This window comes from Misgurnus anguillicaudatus, chromosome 15 (assembly GCF_027580225.2).
Source record: "Misgurnus anguillicaudatus chromosome 15, ASM2758022v2, whole genome shotgun sequence".
NCBI lineage: Eukaryota > Metazoa > Chordata > Actinopteri > Cypriniformes > Cobitidae > Misgurnus > Misgurnus anguillicaudatus.
In genome coordinates, this window is record NC_073351.2 from 11,391,518 (window position 1) to 11,413,851 (window position 22,334).

Genomic DNA, 22,334 nt, shown 5'->3' on the forward strand with positions numbered 1-22,334 from the left:
TGTAACAAAATATGTTACTCACACATACAGAAATGCTGATACAGTGTTTTACTTCATTGAAACTTAATGCGAAAATGCTTTAAAATCATAACGTTCAAATTTAAAATTTACATTCATTTAAATTCTTATTAATCTGCAAATACTGCAGAGAGTGAATGTGTTATTGACATTGAGCTCTAAAAAAATCACTAAAATGAAAGGTATGACAACTAGCCCCGGTGACCACTGTATCAAAGAGTACTGTATGGACCACTGTGTGCGTGCGTGCGTGCGTGTGTCAGCTGACGGCTGCAGAAGGAAGGAGGGAGGGATCGGGCGACATCTTGGATTCATAAGTGAACGGTGACCGCAGTCAGTGTGAAACACGGTACCGACACCAAACAGACCCGGTAACACTGATCTCCAGTCAGAACACAACACAGATCTGACAGCAGTGACCCGGTCCGGTCCGCTCCATAGTGATAGTGGACAGACATACAGAGGTGAGTGAAATCCAGCGGTCGGGTCAGTCGTGACAGAGCTGCGCTACAGAATTAGCTTAACCAGCTAACCCGCCGACTGTTTTACACTGGATTCAGCATGGGGATATTTTAAATAAATAATATGGATTATTTTGGATCCGTTAATAAAAGTAGACCTCATTTAAAACGTGTTGAATTGTGACATTTTCCGTTTGAGTGAATCGAGACATTGAACTGCGGCTAGAGGCGGCGGCATACCTTCACATTGAGCAGCTTCCTTTCATTTCAGTTTTATATTAAAACAAATTTTTGCCAATTGATGGATATCTTCAAAAACAAGCTGAATTGTAGGTTTTTATGGTTATTTAGCATAATTTTGAGATGAGACAGACAATCCATGATGAATGCTTCATAGAAACCTCGAGAAAACCACGTTATTTATTTTTATTTAAAACGTTTAAATTTAAATCCTTTAGACGTTATGTCCAAAAAATGGTCTGTTACTTCATTAACACATCAATTGATAGATGGATGCTGCAGAGCCTGAGAAATGACATCATACTCAAACATATTCAAAATATCATTAGCATTCACATGAATATTCTAAAATATTTTCACGTGGGATGTGATATTATGTAATGACAAACTGATGCAGACTGATTTTTATATCACTCATAAATCAATAAAAAACCATGTAGTCACAGCAGCCGTTTATCTGATGATGTTGTAATGCTCTTTATAATGACCACCATTGTGACATCATAAAAATACATTAGGATGTCATCATAACGTCTGATGCCATAATGATTAAAATGATTGCACAGTGATATTTCATAGTAGGCTTGTTTGCACAGAACCCAATGTGACATGGGTAAAAAAACTCCCTGCTCTCGTCTAATCTTCATGGGAGGCAAGGCGTATCTCAAACAAGCCTCATCATGTCATAATATCACATTGCTGTTTATGACATCATGATGATCACCATTGTGACATCATGCTGGTCTTTTATGATGTCATAATGACAATCATTATGCCATCATACAGCGCGTTATGATGTCATAAAAGACAATTATTACATCATAAAATAACTTTGGCATAATGTAATCATTTCTGTTATCGTAATGCAATTATCAGTACTGTCTAAAATGAGAAATTGTTATGATAGTAGAATTCAGAGGTCTTTGAGTTTTTAAAATGAACATATTTCTCATAATTTAGTTGGCAAAGCCACCTGCCATATTTTTCTGCTGTGATGTTTAGCAAAAGGTACAAATATAACCGAAAATAAGGTTCAAAAGTAACAAAGAGTTTTATAGTTAACGAATTGTCTTGACGTCCCAAGTCTGCATATGCATTAACTAAAGATATTATAGTTGCTGTAGTGGGTGGGGAAGATTTTTAGCATATAAAAAATACGTTTTGTGTTCTCTTCACACAAAGCTTTTGTATGACTTCAAATGTGACACAAACAAGTCATGTGAACTTTCATACTTTTATAAGGCTATTTTGCCCTTTTTGGGCTCAATCATATGTTCTTCTTTGCTTTTATTGTATGGATGCTCATAAACTTCACTTCCACAATCCACGCACATTACCGTTTGTGTTTTATGGTATCATGCGGGTTTAGAATGACATGTAAATGATAAGATCATTCACTAACAGACGTTTCTGCTTCATTGTACTGTAGATTTTCCTAAGTGCATGGCTGCAGCTTTTCTTGGTTATTTGTGTTTCATGTTTTTATTGATCTTTGGGGTTTGGTATTTTCAAGTTATCTTAATATGCCCTCTAATCTCAACAGCAGTCTTTAGGTCAATCACACAAAGACATAAAAGTCAAACTGTAATGCAGTCAAAACCAATTATTTTAAAGTAGGGGTGGGCGATAAACCGGTAGACATAATTAACCGGTAGAAATTTGTCAACCGGTAGAGATTTTGGACTATCGTTTCTATCGAGGTTACGCGCCCACGTCACGCTCCTGTGCGCGTGGTCGCGAAAACGTAACGTTTGTACACGTATTTAAGCACTGCAGTTTTAAAACAAGTTATTTTAAGCCATTGAAACACAGACAAAAGACCTGTATGCGTGCGCTCTTTCTGTGTGTCAGGAGCGGACAAGTCGCGCAACCGCTGCTCTTTCTGTCTGTGAGGAGTGCGCAAGTTCGCCCGACCGCTGCTCATTAAGCTCATGAGAATTTTTCCGCTTTATTGGCCTTAAATACACACATGCGTCAAAATTCCCGTCTTTGCAAGCATCCTCATAAACACGACCAGTTAGGTCTTAAGAGAAAATAAACAGCTAAAAGAGAAAGCGCATGTGTAACAGTGTATTGGATCCGGACTTTGGTCTTAAAGGGGAAGTTACCTAATTTTGCTCCTGTCTATCACTTGTGTTAATCAAACAGCATTGAGAGAAAATCTCTCACTGCTCCTGATTAAATCACAATTATTTATTATCATTCTTATATCATTGACTGTTTATCTTCAGAGAGCTCGAGTTTTGTTTGTTTTTATCTTCTTTCAATGCTTGTATATGTTTTTGTGAGAATTATGAAAATTTCTATGGTATTAAAGATGTAAACCTTATTAAAACATAAAAAAACTCTAATGTGATGCATATCGTTATCATGATATAAAATGAATCCTATCGTGATAGAAGATTTTGGTCATATCGCCCACCCCTATTTTAAAGTTAAATCAGCATGTGCTTTGATTTACCATGATCTATGATTTAGCACAATCTCTTCACAACAGACGAACCAGAATGGACCTTATTGGCCGATACTGATTTTTACAGTCAACTATTGACACGTCTTCATTCTCCTCATCCAGTTTTCCAGCATGGCTTGTGAACTCTGAGCAAGACCACCATCATGATTGGAGGGCTCTTCATCTATAATCACAAGGGCGAGGTGCTGATCTCTCGTGTCTACCGCGATGACATCGGGTAAGTTGGTGTTGTGTGTGATGTTGATGAAAATTGATGATGAGAAAATTGCTAGTGAAATTGTGACGGCACAGCAAAGCAACAAGTTTCAAATGGTGCTGTTCAGATTTCTGAATGTTGTTTGACTCTTGCTGATGATGTCCTCTTTCACAATATCCAGAACGCTTTAAAACTAACGCTGACTCATAGGGAAGTATGAATATAATTCGAAAGACGACACCTCCCCTCAACATAGTGATGGCTTTTCCCAACTTCTCTCGTCTTTGAAAACTTTAATGTACCCTTTTCTTTTGCTATATGTAAAGCAATTCGTCTACATCCATCTGTGTGACTAACACTGCAGTGCTCCAGCTTTAGAAATAACATAATGTTGCTGTCACGGTCCCTTGGTGTGAATGCTAATATAGTTATTGTCCATATTGTGACAGGCCAATAAACCATCAATAACATGAAAGAGAAGGAAAGATTGTGCAGCAAATTAAGTTAATATTAGATTAGATATTAAGATCAGGCCTTCATTTTGTATGTGACTCAGATTCTGTGGAAGTTGAGTGAAATGTCAGTTCTGGAAAATCCAGACATCCTTTGAATCCACAGAGATGGGCTGTTCAGAAAAGGGTTGCTATGGATACAGTGAGTCTGTACATCGTTGCCAACTCAGCTGCTTTGTGTGTGTGTGTTCCTGCATGGCTTTTATGAGGAGGAGAAATCATTTGATGAAGTTGTAGTGTGTGTGTTTGCCTAGAGGAAAGACTGAGCTTGTGAAAGGAGAGAGAAACGGAAACTCTAAGAAGCAAGACGTTCGACAGCAGAAATAAAGAGTGTTGTATATTTTATTAAGCTTTAAAATGAGTTTCACTAACAGCCCATTCATGATGATTTACGGTGTATGCATTAAGCTGGCTTTATACTATTGCGTAGGACCTGCGCCATAGCCTGTAGCTTCATTTGTATTTCTGTGTCATTGTTCACCTTGAGGTGCGTTACACATGTAGATCGCTAGTAGGCAGTGTCCACAAGCATTTTACAGTATCGAGTCAAAAAACTTAAAGAAGAAAGCGCATTGTGTACCTTTTTTGGTGAAGCATCCGGCAAGCAGAGTTGTTAAATATAGCTCCTCAACTTAGTCGTGACAAGTTTATCGTGACATGTATTGTATCGTGAGACCCTTGCCAATACCCAGCCCTACCACTAAGCAACCTCTTTTTCAGCCATCATAATGAAACTTGTAACTTGTACATACGGACTACCGGCACATCCGGGAACTTGACTGTAAATTTCGTCACCGCCCCTTTTTGGGTGATAGAAAAGCAGCGCTTCCATTGACTTCCATTCAAAATAGCGGAACAAAGCAACGTTTTTACACAGCCGGCAGGCGTAAAAAACTTATGAAATCACTCAGATTAAACATGTCGAGTATTTATCTGTCCACCCTGCCTGCCATAGAGCCCGAAAGATACATTAAAACATTTAATTTGGTCAATATAAAAACATGTCCCTTTCATTCTCACAGCGTCAAATTTTTGTAACAACGCCATCCAGTGATTGCTGGAAATATCGCTAAGCCAGTTAGTTGTGTGGCTGGACGGAAAAGTGCACTCATTACTCTAAATATAAAGACATAATAAATAAATACTAAGTAACTTTCAAATACGAAGTAAAATCATTCACTTGCTTCCCTGTTGACTCGATGAGGTACGAGTTTAATGTCCGGGTAAGACACCTCTGGCCAATAGGGAGCGTTGTTACACAAATTTTATGCTGGGAGAATGAAAGAGACATGTTTTTATATTGACCAAATTAAATGTGTTAATGTATATTTCGCGCTCTATGGCAGGCAGGGTGGACAGATAATTACTCAACATGTTTAATCTGAGTGATTTCATAAGTTATTTACGCCTGCCGGCTGTGTACGAAGGTTGCTTTGTTCCGCTATTTTGAATGGAAGTCAATGGAACGTCTAGTGTGGTTTCCCCCAAAAGTGGGCGTGAACCTGTTCAGAGACATTCTATGACGTTGCGCCGGTTGTGCGTATAGGATAAAAGGGAAGCAATACACTCTTGTTTTCTGATAGCACGCTACACTAAAGTCAAGTCAGTTCATTCTGTGGCAATGTTTTAAGCTGCTATTTCGGGCAGCTACTGTCCCATGTAATTAAATAAAACCTCAAACTCTTCTCAAACCCACATTTAAATCATCAACTTTGTGTGCAAAAAAACATATGAAGAGTTTCGTTGCAAAACGAGATAACCACCGTTTTTTTAATTGTTCAGAAATCTCGTTTTTTGGTTGTACATTCCAATTAATTTCAATTCAACTGCAGTTGGTTTGCTTTGATTTAAACCTTCATAACTTAAAAAATAAAGCTAAGTAGCACCATAAAACAAAATAATAACATGATAACATAATAATAAACATGTTTTGACAAAAATGTTAAAAAATGGATTTATCTCGTTTTGCAACGAAACTCTTCATATTTACTCGCAGGAGTAGCAGCACATATCATCCAATAGCTGATTCGCTTTTTTTATTTGGAGGACGAGACTTCATTTGCTATTATTACATGGCTCTCTAAAATGCTTGATTCTGATTGGTCAGTCGCGACATTCCAAGGTTCGTTCTTTTTAGATGATAACCACTTAAAATTAATAACACAGAGTAACCCGGATGCTGTGTTTTCCTCATGGAAGGTCTGTATTTGTTAAAAATGAGCCAATAAAATTTTTCAAATTAATATTTAATGCTCCCTACCTCATTTATGATGTAATCAGCTGTGTGATAAGCGGGATAATGTACAGGCAGCCGGTAAATGAGAGTAGTAGACATAGACAATATATTTAATAAACGAGGACGGCAAAACCTTAGACATAATGTAGTACGTTATTGATGGCGGCTACTTGAATTCAGTGGATATCTGCAAAGCTTCAAGTTTTTTTAGCTACAGATCTCTTTTTCATTTTCGCTCTGGTCACTCACTCTATATATGTTTCCACAGGAGGAATGCTGTGGACGCGTTCCGTGTCAACGTGATCCACGCTCGGCAGCAGGTCCGCTCCCCCGTCACCAACATCGCCCGCACAAGCTTCTTCCACGTCAAACGCTCCAACATTTGGCTGGCTGCCGTCACCAAGCAAAATGTCAATGCAGCCATGGTGTTCGAGTTCCTGTACAAGATGTGCGACGTCATGGCGGCCTATTTCGGCAAGATCAGCGAGGAGAACATCAAGAACAACTTTGTGTTGATCTACGAGCTTCTAGATGGTATAACGAAACCTTTGTTTGATCATAAAAGAAGATCTGTTTTATTATAAAAAAAAAAGATATAAGGGAAGTTTCAACATCAGTTGCTTGACACGTGATTTTTTTCATTCCTCCAGCTCTAGCTCTGCTTTGAAGAGACATCTGTTGCGCTGTTGTTTTTTTAGGTTTTGATTTTTATGACCTGTCGATGAGAAAATCAAGGCCTAAAGAAAATACTGCGCAGACGGACACACATCTCGGCTTCCTGATTTTTATTTGAATTTAACTTAGTTATCAATACATAAGCTGGGTTTTCACAGACAGGGTCACATATAAAGTCATTGTTTGTGATAAGTCAATGTGAAATCAAACTTTGATGCTCCTAAAAACATCATTACATTATATGACTTTAGCCTGGATTGCACAGACAAAGGTCACATATAATCATGATTTCTATGTGATTTATGATTTTCATATATGTCACTTCCAGTTTGAGCATTGGTGCTTCTCAAGATTGGTGGTATATTACAAGCAGTGTATGATTGGACAACAGTTTTTAACATGGATAAATTATCAAAATTGTTGGTCCATTACAAAGATTAATTGTCATAGAGGACTGCATTTTTAATTGCCAACTTAATTTATATATGTGAAAAACAAAACACAAAAGTCCAGTTCTGATTTTTGTGCTCTCAATGGATCTCATTCACTGTGCATGCGTACGCAAATATTTATGCGTGAGATGTGTGTACGGATGTTTTCACAAACAAATCGTGATTCCACAAAAACATTCGTATAAAAATGTCTTCTTAATGTACGCAAAAATTAAAGAAAAGCTAAAACCACTCGTACGCAATAATCGCATAGCCTACGCTAAAATCAAAAACTAGGCTATAATTTCAATTTTTAGCCTAATAATGTTGATATATAAAATGTACAAGATTATATTTTATATTATAACATTTTCTGTATTATATATTTATATCATATTATACATCATTATAGCCTACTTATTTTTTTCTACACGTATAAATAAGATGCACGTAATGACAAATCTTCATGCTTTCCTACCTCACTTTTTAAATCTCTATATTAAAGCGTCTGCTTAATGCCTAATGAAAACGTGATGTAAATGTAATTAGAAGTCCAAACGTCAATCACTTGATCTCCTGTCCGTTTTATTTTAGATACAAATGCGCGTCTCTGTCATATTAATGAAATGTTATATTTGTTAACGCATCCAATACTTCTTTAAAGGACAAGTTTGGTATTTTACACTTGAAGCCCTGTTTTCAGATTGTTTATGATGAGGTGGAGCGGTTTTGACTGGGGTTTGGACGTGTGGTGCTGGCCCGAGAGTTTTTGGGTGTTTCTTGTGTCGCCTCCCACCTCTGTGGTGGGTGCATAGGTGCACTGGAGCAATTCTTTTTAAAATGCATTAAACTTTCGTTTACAAAGACATGAAACTCACCGAGTGGTCAGGGGTGTTCACTGATATGCTCACACAAAAATCGCTGCAAAAGATGCTTTCCAACAGCTGTTTTAGCATTCGTTGTAAACTTGTGGACCTATTTTTCCAAACGCCTCACACCCGTATATTTTTCTGTTGAGAGCTTGAATAATAGACACTCCAGCCCAGTTGGTGACGATAATCCACCTTTGCCAATTGCAAGAAAAACAACAAAGTTTCGGCGGCGGAGTAATACCATACCTCACAGCACATCTAATACAAGTCAATGAAGTTGGACAAAAACTATGATAACACCTGTTGGAGGGCATCTTTTGCGGCGATTTTTGTGTGAGCATATCAGTGAACACCCCTGACCACTCGCTGAGTTTCACGTCTTTGTAAACGAAAGGTTAATGCATTTTAGGAAGGATTGTTCCAGTGCACCTATGCAGCCATTATAGAGGTGGGAGGTGATACAAGAACACCCGAAAATTCTCGAGACAGCATCATGTGTCCGGGTTTTAGTCAGAACCGTTCTATTTCATCATAAACAATCTTTAAACAGGGCTTTAAGTGGTAAATACCGAACTTGTCCTTTAATATTACTCCGGTCGGTGGACAGCACTAGCTTCCTCCAGTGACAACAAAACCTCCCAAATAAAAAATGCAAAACGAAACTACCGATAATAAATATGATCATGGATTTCTTTTCGAGCTCGTTTGCTTCTATGACAAACTGCGCTAAAATTTTCTGTGGACCAGCACTGCTCTGCGGAAAACCCTTATATGGACTGGAGCTGGTTTGGGCGTGTTTTATGCAAATTACCAACTTTGTGCAAGCGGCGGCTCATGTAGAACACTTCAAATTCACTAACGTAAAAACAAGTATAAGAACAAACTCATGTGTGTACACATGTGTTGTGAATTGGCGAAAAGTTTTCGAGAGAAGTTCAAGTGTGTGTATAAATACGAAAAACGTACGCAATTATTACTGAATGAGACCCCGTGTTTATCTCCATCTCCTTATTGTAGAGATCCTGGATTTTGGATACCCCCAGAACTCTGAGACTGGAGCCTTGAAGACCTTTATTACTCAACAGGGTATAAAGAGCCAGGTGAGTTCAGCTTGACACACCAACATATAGTTAATATTTATCTGAACATTCTCTTCATTTGTGATTCGTGGAAACATTTAAAGGAAAACACCACCATTTTTCGGTATTTTACTGTGTTCTTGCCTCAACTCAATGGATTAATACATCCCTATCTTTTTTCAGTGCATGAACTTGATCTTTGTACAGCGCGTCGTGGATGTGTTAGCATTTAGCCTAGCCCCATTCATTCCTTAGGATCCAAACAGGGATGAATTTAGAAGCCACCAAACACTTCCATGTTTTCTCTATTTAAAGACTGTTACATGAGTAGTTACACAAGTAGGTAAGGTGGCACAAAATAAAAAATGAGAACTATATTGTATGGCGGAAGAGCACTTAGTTTGCTGGACTAGATGCTGGCACTTTCGCGACGCGCTGTACAGGGATTGGGTGCACGGACTGATGAAAGATAGGTATGTATTCATTTGTCAAGGTTGGGGTGGGAACATAGTAAAATATTGAAAAACGGTGGTGTTTTCCTTTAAAGGTGCACTGTGTAACTTAAGAAGGATCTCTTGACAGAAATGCACATGATATACATAACTACATTATCAGTGATGTAAAAAGACTGCATTTTTTTTTTTTTGCATTTCAAAAGAGAGAAATGAGGTGTGGACTGAGCTTTGGTTGCAATTCAAAGTCTCACCTCTAGATGCCGCTAAAAATGTACACACTAAACCTTTAATATACATGGATGTATTGAAACCAATAACAGTGTTTATGAAAGCATGCATGACCTAAAATATGTTCATGTTTTATCAATGTATATTTCATTATTTTCTAAATATTTTCCTCACCTTTGTCTTTGCATCACACCCTGCTCGCGTGCCCAATGATTTGTAACTCACCGCCTCCAGCATCACGTAAGCACCAGTTATACTTCAATCTTATATTTGCATTAAGCTTTGCATGAAAATGCACAACGTGTCAAAATGTTTCAGTTTATTTTATGGCTAAAACTCTTTGGTTCTTCTCACACGAAAGAGGAGCAGTCTCAGATTACCAGTCAAGTTACTGGACAAATCGGCTGGAGACGAGAGGGCATCAAATATCGCCGCAATGAACTCTTCCTGGACGTACTGGAAAGCGTCAACTTGCTGATGTCACCACAAGGTGTGTGTGTTAATGTGCTCTTCTGGTTATGGATGAGAATTGCACTACTGTTGACATCATCAAACACATCATGATGTGATTATAAATGTTATAGTGATTTGTTTCATATGCGTGTGCAGGTCAAGTGTTGAGTGCCCACGTCTCTGGACGCGTGGTGATGAAGAGCTACCTGAGTGGAATGCCAGAGTGCAAATTCGGGATGAACGACAAAATCGTCATTGACAAGCAGGGCAAAGGAGGCACAACCGACGACACGGGCAAGAGGTGAGATTCAAGGCCATTTTCACTGTTAAACCAATAAATGTGTTCAGATGGTGATGTATTATATACAAGTACAACTGTTACAAATTTAGCGTAAGAGAGTTAAAGACATTTCGTTCTTTAGCAACCTTTCCAGATATTTAATGTTTGTTTTTAATTTAAAGAAAATTTCAGGAAACTCGGGTTGCACATTGTATGATGTAAATCTTTTTTAATTAAATTTTTTTATTTAATTTAGCAATGTTTTTTCTATAAACTTCTTTAAGAACCCTCTTCAATTCCATCATGAACCACTAGGGGCTGACAAATCCTATGTAGATATTTTGATGTTTGTGTTAAAAACCATGTGGAAATCCTGTAATGTCTCGTCCTATAAACTCTTGCTCTTATTGTTGCCTTTGTGTGCTGGTAAGTATTTGTATCATTAAAGAGGATTTCGATTGGTTTAGTCCTTTATTTTTCCATGTTTTTCTGTTGGTTTCGTTTGCCTCTCTTCTCTCTCTTGGCTGGACTTCAGTGAGTTAGGGGGCAGGTAGCGTATTTCTCATTCCTGCTCTCTCACCTTTGTGATGTTCGAAACATTTGTCTTTGTGTCATGCCATCAAACATCTCATTAAAGAGGATTTTTGCATGGGATGACACTGTCATTATCCTCAGATGTGTGTAAGTGTGTGAATGTAGTGTTTTTTAGGAGCTTGTCGTGTTTCTCTGAACTTGTTTACGTGAATCTCTTTAAATAGAATCGGATGTGTCAGATTTAAATGCCCGTCCCATCAACTTTGACCACAACATACTTCAAAATTTGGTTTTGACAAAATGCAGCCCTCTGAAAATGATGGTTTTGTTGTTGTGGTCACAGTGCACATTATAAGCAAATCTTATTATATACCATCATACCGCCCATTCTCTAGTTTAGTGTTTGTATTTGTGCCTTCATTGAAATGCTCTCTCTGTGTCTTCTGCAGCAGTGGGAAACAGTCCATCGCGATCGATGACTGCACGTTTCACCAATGTGTTCGCCTCAGCAAGTTCGACTCGGAGCGTAGCATTAGCTTCATCCCCCCTGATGGAGAGTACGAGCTCATGAGGTCAGTGAATGAAGGGTGTATGAGTGCATATTGAAGTGTTTTTATGCAACACGATGACTGTGACCTCGTGTGTGTGACTTAGGTACCGTACCACCAAAGACATCATTCTCCCTTTCCGTGTCATCCCATTGGTCCGGGAGGTGGGCCGCACCAAGCTGGAAGTGAAGGTGGTGATCAAATCCAACTTCAAGCCATCACTGCTGGCACAGAAAATAGAGGTAAGAGATATTATTCGGGTGCACTTTTGAGCAAACCAAAGACTGTAGATATTAACAAGACGCTGTAAACTCACAACATATATTGTATCATGTGTTTCTGTTTAGGTGCGCATTCCTACTCCACTCAACACAAGCGGTGTTCAGGTCATCTGTATGAAGGGTAAAGCTAAGTACAAGGCCAGCGAGAACGCCATCGTTTGGAAGTACGTTTCAGCACTTTTATGTTTCCTGGTATCACTTAAAGATTTGATTTGGTCCAGAACAGATGGCGAGACATTTGCTTGGTTATGTCGGATGAAGTAATCAGGATAAAGTAATCACTACTTGATGGTGTAAACAAAGATCGGACAGTTTTCGCATATCTTTAAAATCACTTCATTGTCCTTGTTAAGGATATGATCTGATAAACCAAACCACTGACACTCTCATTTTAAAATATGTTCGTCTGTGCAGTTTTCTCACGCTCAGGGAAAACCTAGGAATTTTTAAGTTTTGGAGAAGTCATCATATGTGACCCTGGACTACAAAACCAGTCATAAGTTGCATGGGTATATTTGTAGCAATAGCCAACAATACATTGTATAGGTGAAGATGATACATTTTTTAAATGCCAAAAATCATTAGGATATAAACTCTTTCCCTTCCAATGTATTTTTTTTAATTATCATTTTAACAAATGTTTCTTCTTTAACTCTTTCCCCGCCATTGACATTAATTAGCATTAAAAAAACGTGTTTGTGTCGGAGCCGATTGTGTAGTGGACAGTGCTTCGACATATGGTGCAAAAGCACTTCCGGCGACCCGAGTTCGAATCCCGGCTCGAGGTCCTTTGCCGATCCCATACCCCTCTCTTCACCCTGTACTTTCCTGTCGCCTCTCCATTACTTACTTTCAATAAAAGGCAAAAATGGTAAAAAAAAAAAATTTAAAAAAAGTGTTTCTATGGTAATCTGTAATACCGTGATTACCCAATTTATAAAAAACTGAATCACGTTTTTTTTTTACTAATTTTAAACTTGTGTATGTTTTGATAATCGTCCTTCACAAAAATGCCATTATTTCAGCTTTTTTTTTTTTAAGAAAAATACCCATATTTAAGAGTTTTTAAAATATTTATATAAAGAGAAAACTATATAGATAAGATGAAATGTTTTTTTTCCCATTTTGTATATTGTTTTTTTGAAAGCAAAGTGTCTGTACTTTCATTTAATATTTGTATGTTTATTTATTTTTAGAAGAAATTTTTCCTCGAAGGCATTTTGTGAAATTTGTGAGAATCACAAAAAATGCTGGCAGGCAACTTTTCAAAAAAAAAAAAAAAAGGCTGGTGGGGAGTGAGTTAAAAATATAAACATACGGTATATCAAATGAAAAACAGACCCTCTGCTTTAAAAAAACAATGACAACATTTTATCCTATCTTTATTTGCTCTCTTTTTATCACCTCTCAAATATGGGAAAGTTTCTTCAAAAATACCAAATTTTGAACAAAAAGCTGAGACATTTTTGTGAAGGATCTTTGTTAGAGATCAGATTCAGAGTGATGATCAAAACATGCACAGTGTTTTTACTGTTTATGGATCAGTGGATGGTTCATTGTTTTATAAGTTGTGTAAGAGCGGCACCTAGTGGATAATAGCGGAAATATGGATTGCCGTAAAAACTCATCATTGGCAGGGAAGCGGTTTCTTTTAATTGACTAGATAAGTAAATATCATATTCCATGAAGATATTTTGTACATTTCCTAACTAGGGATGGGCATTCGATTAAGTTTTCTTTGTCGATCGTCGGGAGAATTAACGATCGACTATCGATTAATCATTAATATTTTTATAATAAAATTTGTTATTTAACTTTTATACTTAAAAAATGCAATGAATACAAATATACAGCGTGTTTTTCCTCGATGAGACCTTTATTACAAGATCAGCTTGTGGCAGACAGTTAAACTATGTTTCAAACATATATGTGCGTGCATGTGCCGTGCTCTAAAGCAGCGGAACCTGCAGCTGCGAGCCAGCGTTCTTAAACAGAGACCTCATTAGTTCCAAAACAAATAAAAAAACAGATTCATGTTTAACATTAAATTAAACAAAAAACATAATACTTAGATCTGAAAGGCTTTGTCAAAATGTAACTCAAAATTATTCAAGCCAGAAGAAGTGCAAGATATTAGCCTTCCTAACATAGGCTATAACAAATTAGGCTACTTAAAGCCTCGTGAAAAATAACTAACTTTAGTAACTCGCATAAAACTTCTGCACAAATCTACTGATTTTTTTGAGAAATAAAAGCATGTTTTGGGGTCAGACGCGACCGCAACCCATGGTGACCGTCAGTCCAGCCGCCGCCGAAAACAGCCGCTCCGAGGAGACTGACTGGGATGCACAGGTACCTCAGCGCTAACTTATTCCGCATACAGAGTATGTGTGAAACAGCGTGCGTTTTGTGAGCCCCATTTACCATTGTTTAATTATACTAACATAGTCTTTTAGTTTTTATTTGTTGTAAAACAACAGTAGACATTTACTATGGTCTCCAACTCCACAATATACCATAACCATGGTATTTGTAGTAAAATTGCGGAAATACAAATCGTTTTTAATCTGCAAAAAAAAAAAAAAAAATTTCACAATTGTAAAATCATGGCTAATTTTCCTACGGTAATAATTACAAAATTATATATGTTTGAAAGACGGAGATGCGCACCTGTCAATCTATTACATAACAGAGCGAGGCCAGAGACAAACGTGCTCATAAACGGGAGTAATATGGAATAATGTGTGCATCTTTGAATAACTGTAAGTATACATTACTTTTAAATATATTTTGTCATATAAAGTTTTGAGACATGGCCTAATAATGCTTTTTTTCACTTTTATTGCTCATTTAGACTTATTGTGCGGGTAACAGCGTTTTTGACGCATTTACCTCAGAGATTATTTTAGCAATATTGCTTTTTTCCGGTAATAATAATACAATTTATATTTCAATCCTGTTTCATTGTCTGTTTATTCATTTCATTATGCTGTTATGTTAATGTGATGATACTTATTTGACATATGAAACGTGCCGTTATATGAATACTTTTGTATAATATTCAAATTATATGCGGAATAATGTGCATCTTTGAATAACTGTAGGAATACAGTTGCTTATTTTTGTCAAAGTTTTGAGAAATAATAATATTGTGAGGATTTATTTCCATATGAGACGCTTTTTGTCGTTGAATACTCTCGTTTATTATTTGGAAATCATATACATACATAGTAGGAAATATATAATGTGGAAGGGTAGACTTGCAAAGTTACTCTGCTTATTTTTATTTATGATATATGTGGAGATAAATAAAGCATTGCAAAACTGCTGATTTGATCCATTCAGATCCTGACCACCAGGCTAGAGATTTTTAACACCCTTAATCCACACTTACTAGTCTGTCAAATAATATCTAAAATACATTGTTTTGTAAAAAAAAATGATGCTTTGTTCTATTGTTTATGCGGAAAGTGTTCACAGAAAGTGTCAATCACATGAACGTTTCATATGCTTGACGGATTCGCCGCACACATACGCAAACGCACTGCATACGGAGTATTTGTGAAACAGGAGTAAAATAAAAAAATGCATTTGATTAATTGATAACACATTACGAAATCGACGAAATTCTTAACAATCAATTATCGATCGTCGATTAATTATGCCCATCCCTATTCCTAACATAAATATGTAAAAAAACTACTTATTAGTAATACACTCACCTAAAGGATTATTAAGAACACCAGTTCAGTTTCTCATTAATGCAATTATCTAATCAACCAATCACATGACAGTTGCTTCAATGCGCATAGGGGTGTGGTCCTGGTCAAGACAATCTCCTGAACTCTAAACTGACTGTCAGAATGGGAAAGAAAGGTGATTTAAACAATTTTGAGCGTGGCATGGTTGTTGGTGCCAGACGGGCTGGTCTGAGTATTTCACTATATGCTCAGTTACTGGGCATCTTTGGGATGTGGTGGATAGAGAGCTTAGTGCCCTGGATGTGCATCCCACAAATCTCCATCAACTGCAAGATGCTATTCTATCAATATGGGCCAACATTTCTAAAGAATGCTTTCACAAACAGTATTAGTATGGTGTTCCTAATTATCCTTTAGGTGAGTGTATGTGTTGCTAAGGACTTGGACAACTGTAAAAGCAATTTTTTTTGTACCCTCAGATTCCAGATTTTCAAATCGTTGTATCTCGACCAAATATTGTCTTTTTCTAACAAACCGTACATCAATGGAACACTTATTTATTTAGCTTTTTATGCAGATGATGTACAAATCTCAATTTCAAAATATTATTACTGGGTTTGTTGTCCAGGGTATAATATTCTTCCTCACTTCATTGAATTTTAAAATACTTCTAATAATGAAATACACTAAGTCATTTAAATTCAGGATGTTGCAACCCTGTTTATAAATAACCGTGGCTTGGTTAGATGTAGAAACCTATAAATTGCATTTCTAAGATTTTTCGTTTTGCAGGATCAAGCGAATGGCTGGTATGAAGGAATCTCAGATCAGCGCTGAGATCGAGCTGCTACCCACTAATGACAAAAAGAAGTGGGCTCGCCCACCCATCTCCATGAACTTTGAGGTCAGCTTGAATCCCTAAAGACCTCAAAACCTCCATTCACACATGCATACAATAGCTCTAAACACGGCTCAGTTTTACAAATATACAACCTTTCTTCCAAAAATGATGAACATTTAAATTAGGTTTGCTTATCAATAGTTTACTTTTGAATTTTTGTATTTAGATGCATGTTTATAAACATGCAGTAGGGTGCAAAAGTCAGAGGCTTCATTAAAATTTAAGATTTGCATTTTGCACCCATTGTAAAACATTTATAGATGAATAATTGAAGAGTTTGGTTCCAAAACGCGATAAACGCCATTTTTGAAAAAAATGAGTTACTGCCAAAATCAGTATTATATCAGGTCAGTAGTTAAAAGTAAATTCTTAATTTTACGCAAAATCCAATACCCGCCGTGATATTCTGTCATCTTTTCTCCCTTTTTTCCCAAAATGCGACAAACGCCCCTCCTGCTTCTTTACAGAATGCAATAAATCCATTTTTGATATTACAGCGGACCATTCACGCAATGTAAACAAACATGGCGGCGCGCTGAGTACACGGAATCCTAATTTTCCTCATCTACTTTGTACTTCGTGATCAACAAACATAACAAAATAATACTTTAATAGCATTGCCAAACCTGTGATGGTTTTCTGTGACGGGAAAGAAACGTAAGCCATCAACAGCTAATAATTTCCGCGAGAGGCACTCGGTTGCTTGTTCTCCCGACAGCATCAAGCTTCTCATGCTAAAACATTGTGTTCTTACAAAGTAAGTGTTTTGGTTAATGCCATTAATGTTTATTTTTTAATCATTGTATACCACTAGTCAACTAAATAAATATAAAATGGTAAAGATGAATGCACATTTATACATTGATTTAATAGATTTATAGCATTTTGAAATAAAAAACTGTCATGGATTTATTGCATTTTGTGGAAAAAAGAATTAGTTTTTATAATAAATCTTTGAAAATCAAGTTATGGATTTGAATTTTTTATGTTTTTATAACCTAAAGATGCTATGTGAAAGTTTGTAACAGAAAATAGTGGTTTTCATCTTGTCACTTTCTTGGTATAGAAAACACGTTTTTACCGAAATTTGTCAAAATGGATTTATTGCGTTTTGGAACTAAACTCTTCAATTTGTACACGGTCTTGCTTTAGCAATAAATGAGGCTCTTTTGAGCATCTTCGGATTGTAAAAACATAAATCATTGCTGTCAACAAATTAAAAAATCATTTTCTCTGTTGGTCCAAATTTATGTAAGCTTATACTAAGCTGTGTACTTGTAACTCTCTTCCCAGGTACCCTTCGCTCCATCAGGGCTGAAAGTGCGCTACCTGAAGGTCTTCGAGCCGAAGCTGAACTACAGCGATCATGATGTCATTAAATGGGTGCGTTACATCGGGCGCAGCGGCATCTACGAGACCCGCTGCTAACAGAGACCCCTCCTCGAGCGTAGATGGCGGAATAAACACGAGCAGAATGAAGTTATTCATCGTCTCATTTCTCCTCCCCTTCCTCAACTTTTATACGGTGGTCCATTCACACTGAAAACATCAATGAAGGGAAACGTCCGAAACCGTAGATTTAAACTTTTCTCATTCCACAAATTCACTCTCTGTGAGATGTAATCCTCCCGTTGTGTCACTACATACATTCCAGATCCTCATTGAATCCATACTAATGTGGGGCCTTGGCTCCTTTCCATCACATGATTAGCACTGAACCTGTGTTTCTGCTTACAAACGGCATCAATGTGGCCATTTCCTGCTCCCCCCACTTCTGTTGTCCTAATCTGCTTATGTGGACCCAGAAAACATACTTAGTGCTTTTTTATTGGGTATTACTCACATTGTTATTCTTTGTGAATGATGAATCAGTGGCCCCACGTTGTTATTGAGTGTAAACATTGCTCATTCAAAAAAAAAAATAATGTACGTAAACTGATGATGTAATTGTCTAGTTTTTGTTTCAATTTTTGTATTCGTCTCAGTGTAAGTGTTTCTCAATGTTACCAAAATGCGCCGAGGTGAAGATGAGGGTGCTTGAATTGCAGCAACAAAAAAGCTAATTACTATCGCCTAAGTGCTGTCTGTATACATGTACGCTATTCACTGTAAGATGGAGTAAAAATATAACAACCACAGAGCTGATTTTGAGTTTCAGCATTTATTTGGTGTCATAAAGTGCGGTCTGTGTGTGATTTGTGCCTAACATTTATTTCTTGTCACACTTTCATTCACATTGAGTTTCTGAAATGCACTGAGTTTGGAATGCAAGTTGAATGGAAGGTTTTTCCCAAATGGATTTCACTCAAATCTTTCCTGAGGATGATTTGTAAGCCTCATTCCTGTGATCCAAGAAGGAATTTGGAGATGTCACAATATATTAGGCTTGCTCTCCTTTAAGGTTTAGGACAGCGTGTTCTTTCATGTGCATCTCCTGTCCACCGAAGGCACCAGTGGTATTAACTTAATGCAAAGCATATCAGGTTGGACAGCACAGAGATAAAAGCAGTTTAGTGTTGACTTAACTTTTAATAAAAACCGAATTCTGAAATCTATGCCGTTTCAGACGACACTACAAAAGTGACCCTATACAGAGTAATTGTACATTGTCTTGAGCACTTGTGTCATAACACTTTACTGTCAGACCTCAGCTTTGAGAGATGATGGGACTCTGTTTGCAACAGTTTGTCATCTTCATTTTGTTACAGTGTGACTGTTGTCTTAATCCTAATAAAAATGTCTAAACTACTTTTGAATCTTTTTGCTTGACAGCATTTTCCATAATATCAGTACACCTTGTGCAATTTCTCATGTTTGACGTTTAGATTATGAAGTTTTATGATTCATGATCCGAACTTTAGATAATACTGTAGATTTATATGTATTTATTCATTTTAGCACTAAGGGGGTGGCTCGAACAGGGTTAGATTAAGCCAGGACTAGACTTTAGTTTTATCAGGACATTGAAGTAGTTCAAAACAATACTGCATCTTGGGGTGAAAGAATGACACTTATATATTTTAAGATATCTGAGTGTAAGCAGTGGTGTAGTGCAGGGTATACGCAGGTATATGGAGTATACCCACTTCTTGATTTGATTGAATAGGGTATACCCCCTTCTACTTTAAAAAATGGTGGCATAAATTAAGGTTATACCCACTTCTCCAGGCACCACTACACCACTAAGTGTAAGCTATTTTCAGTTATGACAGCTCAAACATGTGGTTTAGTCTGGGACAAAGCTTAAGCCCTGTCAGGAACACTGACCCTTAAAAATGTTTATTAAGATTTTTATAAAGTTGTTGTATTTCAGGCTGTGCGTCTTTTAAGTATAGCAATTTCAAACAAGTTCAAGTACAGCAAACTTTTATTTAAATTAGGAAGTATATGGATGTCCCAGAAGACACTGCCAACAGCCCATGTGGAGTATGCAGACTTTTGCACAAGTACACTGTAAAAATAATAATAATAAAAGTTTGTTCAACTCAAAAAAAAGTTACCTTACACTGTAAAAAATGATTTATTGAATTCAATAAATTTTTTCAAGGTAAGTGGTTGCAATCAATTCATCTAAGCTACATTTAAACAAAAAAGATTAGTAACGTAAAATAAAATATAAAACATTTGTTTAAATGTAGCTTAAATAAATTGATTGCAACCACTTACCCTAAAAAAATTTATTAAATTCAATGAATCATTTTTTTCAGTGTACATATTACCTTATAATTTACCAGACTTAATATTCACAAAGATTCTGCATACTGTAAGAAAAAAATGGTTTAAATTAAAAAAGTAAGTTGCCTTTAAATTTTGAGTTAATTCAACTTAAAAATATTAGTTGACACAATATTAACTTCTATTAATAATAGTTACTTTTTTTGAGTTAACTAATATATTTTTTTATTGAAAATTTTAACGCAACCAGGTAACTTACTTTTTAAGTTGAACCAAGAACTCATCATATTTTTAATGCAGAATTTTTGTAAATTTGAAGTCTGCAAAATTCGGAATCATGGATAAAGGAAATGATCCACTTTCTGTGGAATAGAAAGCTGCACTGACCATCAACCATAGTCTTCGCAAGTCTTTAATTTTTACAAAGATGTAATACCTCAATCAATTTGTGCTGAGTGCTTAAAACCGACCTGTTTTTGAAGGATGATTTAAAAAACATACAGTATGTAAAAATTAGGTTTGAAATTTTACAAATAATCACAAAATTTACTGTGTTTAGAGTTTTATTCATTAGTGCTTAGCTGTCTAACAATTTTGCATTGTTGCAAAGTCACTCAAGAAAATACATTAGTAACATGCATTAACTAATATGAACAAACAATAAACAACATTAACTCAGCTAAAGGATTATAAGGAACACCATACTAATACTGTGTTTGACCCCTTTTGCTTTAATTCTGAAAGGTGCTGAAAGCATTCTTTAGAAATGTTGGCCCATATTGATAGGATAGCATCTTGCAGTTGATGGAGATTTGTGGTATGCACATCCAGGGCACGAAGCTCCCGTTCCACCAGATCCCAAAGATGCTCTATTGGGTTGAGATCTGATGACTGTGGGGGCCATTTTAGTACAGTGAACTCATTGTCATGTTCCAGAAACCAATTTGAAATAATTCAAGCTTTGTGACACGGTGCATTATGCTGCTTGAAGTAGCCATCAGAGGATGGGTACATGGTGGTCATAAAGGGATGGACATGGTCAGAAACAATGCTCAGGTAGGCCGTTGCATTTAAAAGATGCCCAATTGGCACTAAGGGGCCTAAAGTGTGCCAAGAAAACATCCCCCACCCCATTACACCATTGCATTAATGAGAAATTGAACAGGTGTTCCTAATAATCCTTTAGGTGAGTGTAGTTGTTTATGTATTAATTCTTGTTAATGTTAATGTCAGTACAATTATTCATGTTAGTTAATACAACCTTATTGTAAAGTGTTACCAATACATTTTGTAACAATAAGTAGAAACTGTAAAGATAAGGAGGGAGCATTATGGAATATTATGAAATACTTAAAGCAAAATGTTCATAAAATGTACATTAGCATAACTACCTGTAAAACAGTATAGACCTAAATGCATTACTGTAAATCAAATACATTGATTTTGAAAGCATACAGTAAGAAAATGCAGAGCGTTGGTTTTCGGTTTATGAGAAAATTGGTTGACATCAAAGCACTGTGTGCTACAATCAAGCCTGCAGAGACATGTACCAACTTTTGTTGAAATATTACAGCAATGCAGCGGGTAAGGAAAAGTTTGTATTATTCTCCAGCAGTGGGGACAAGTGTGTTTATGTAGAAAGTCACTCAGCAGTGTGAATATTTAAGCTGACGTCATGGCCAATCATTAAGTGGGTGCAGGAGCCAGAGGACCTACTGATGGATCGATGGCCAATTAAACTCTCATCTCTCAGGGCCTCTGAAAGCGAATCTCCTGTCTTGCTACTCTTTTCTCCTCCGTCCTTCCGCTTCCCGCTCCTTTTCTTTTTTGCTCTTTCCCAGAGTGAGTGACAGGGAAGGGTCAAGCGGCCCCTGGTTCTGCAGTCATCTGGAGCGCGGCCAAAGCCTGGGACTACTGCCAAATTCAAAACGACTCGCAAAAGATATGAGGCTGCCTTTCAGGTGCCCTTCTCTCAAATTCATGTTTCTCTTTGCTTCAGGAATTCCTTAATGGATGCAAATTTTGAGATGCTGATATTGATTGAAAAGCAACCTTCACCGTTTCTCTTCAGATCTGAATGCTGTA

General features: G+C 36.8%; 1 protein-coding gene across 1 annotated transcript; it reads left to right on the plus strand.

Moving 5' to 3' along the window:
* Positions 1-278: 278 nt before the first annotated feature.
* On the plus strand, positions 279-19,322 carry ap2m1b (adaptor related protein complex 2 subunit mu 1b). Its single transcript, XM_073853383.1, has 13 exons — positions 279-482; positions 3,295-3,409; positions 6,405-6,670; positions 9,132-9,214; positions 10,122-10,129; positions 10,233-10,366; positions 10,486-10,630; positions 11,145-11,159; positions 11,593-11,715; positions 11,798-11,933; positions 12,039-12,136; positions 16,466-16,577; positions 17,868-19,322. The coding sequence occupies exons 2-13, from the start codon at positions 3,336-3,338 to the stop codon at positions 18,000-18,002; spliced, it is 1,329 nt and encodes a 442-aa protein (XP_073709484.1). The 5' UTR covers positions 279-482; positions 3,295-3,335; the 3' UTR covers positions 18,003-19,322.
* Positions 19,323-22,334: the final 3,012 nt, after the last annotated feature.

Bases quoted from the DNA above. Each gene is read 5' to 3' on its own strand.
- ap2m1b (XM_073853383.1), top strand. From the start codon at position 3,336: ATGATTGGAGGGCTCTTCATCTATAATCACAAGGGCGAGGTGCTGATC. The intron at 11,934-12,038 runs GTAAGAGATATT...GTTTCTGTTTAG, and splicing joins TGCTGGCACAGAAAATAGAG to GTGCGCATTCCTACTCCACT. The intron at 16,578-17,867 runs GTCAGCTTGAAT...CTCTCTTCCCAG, and splicing joins CCATCTCCATGAACTTTGAG to GTACCCTTCGCTCCATCAGG.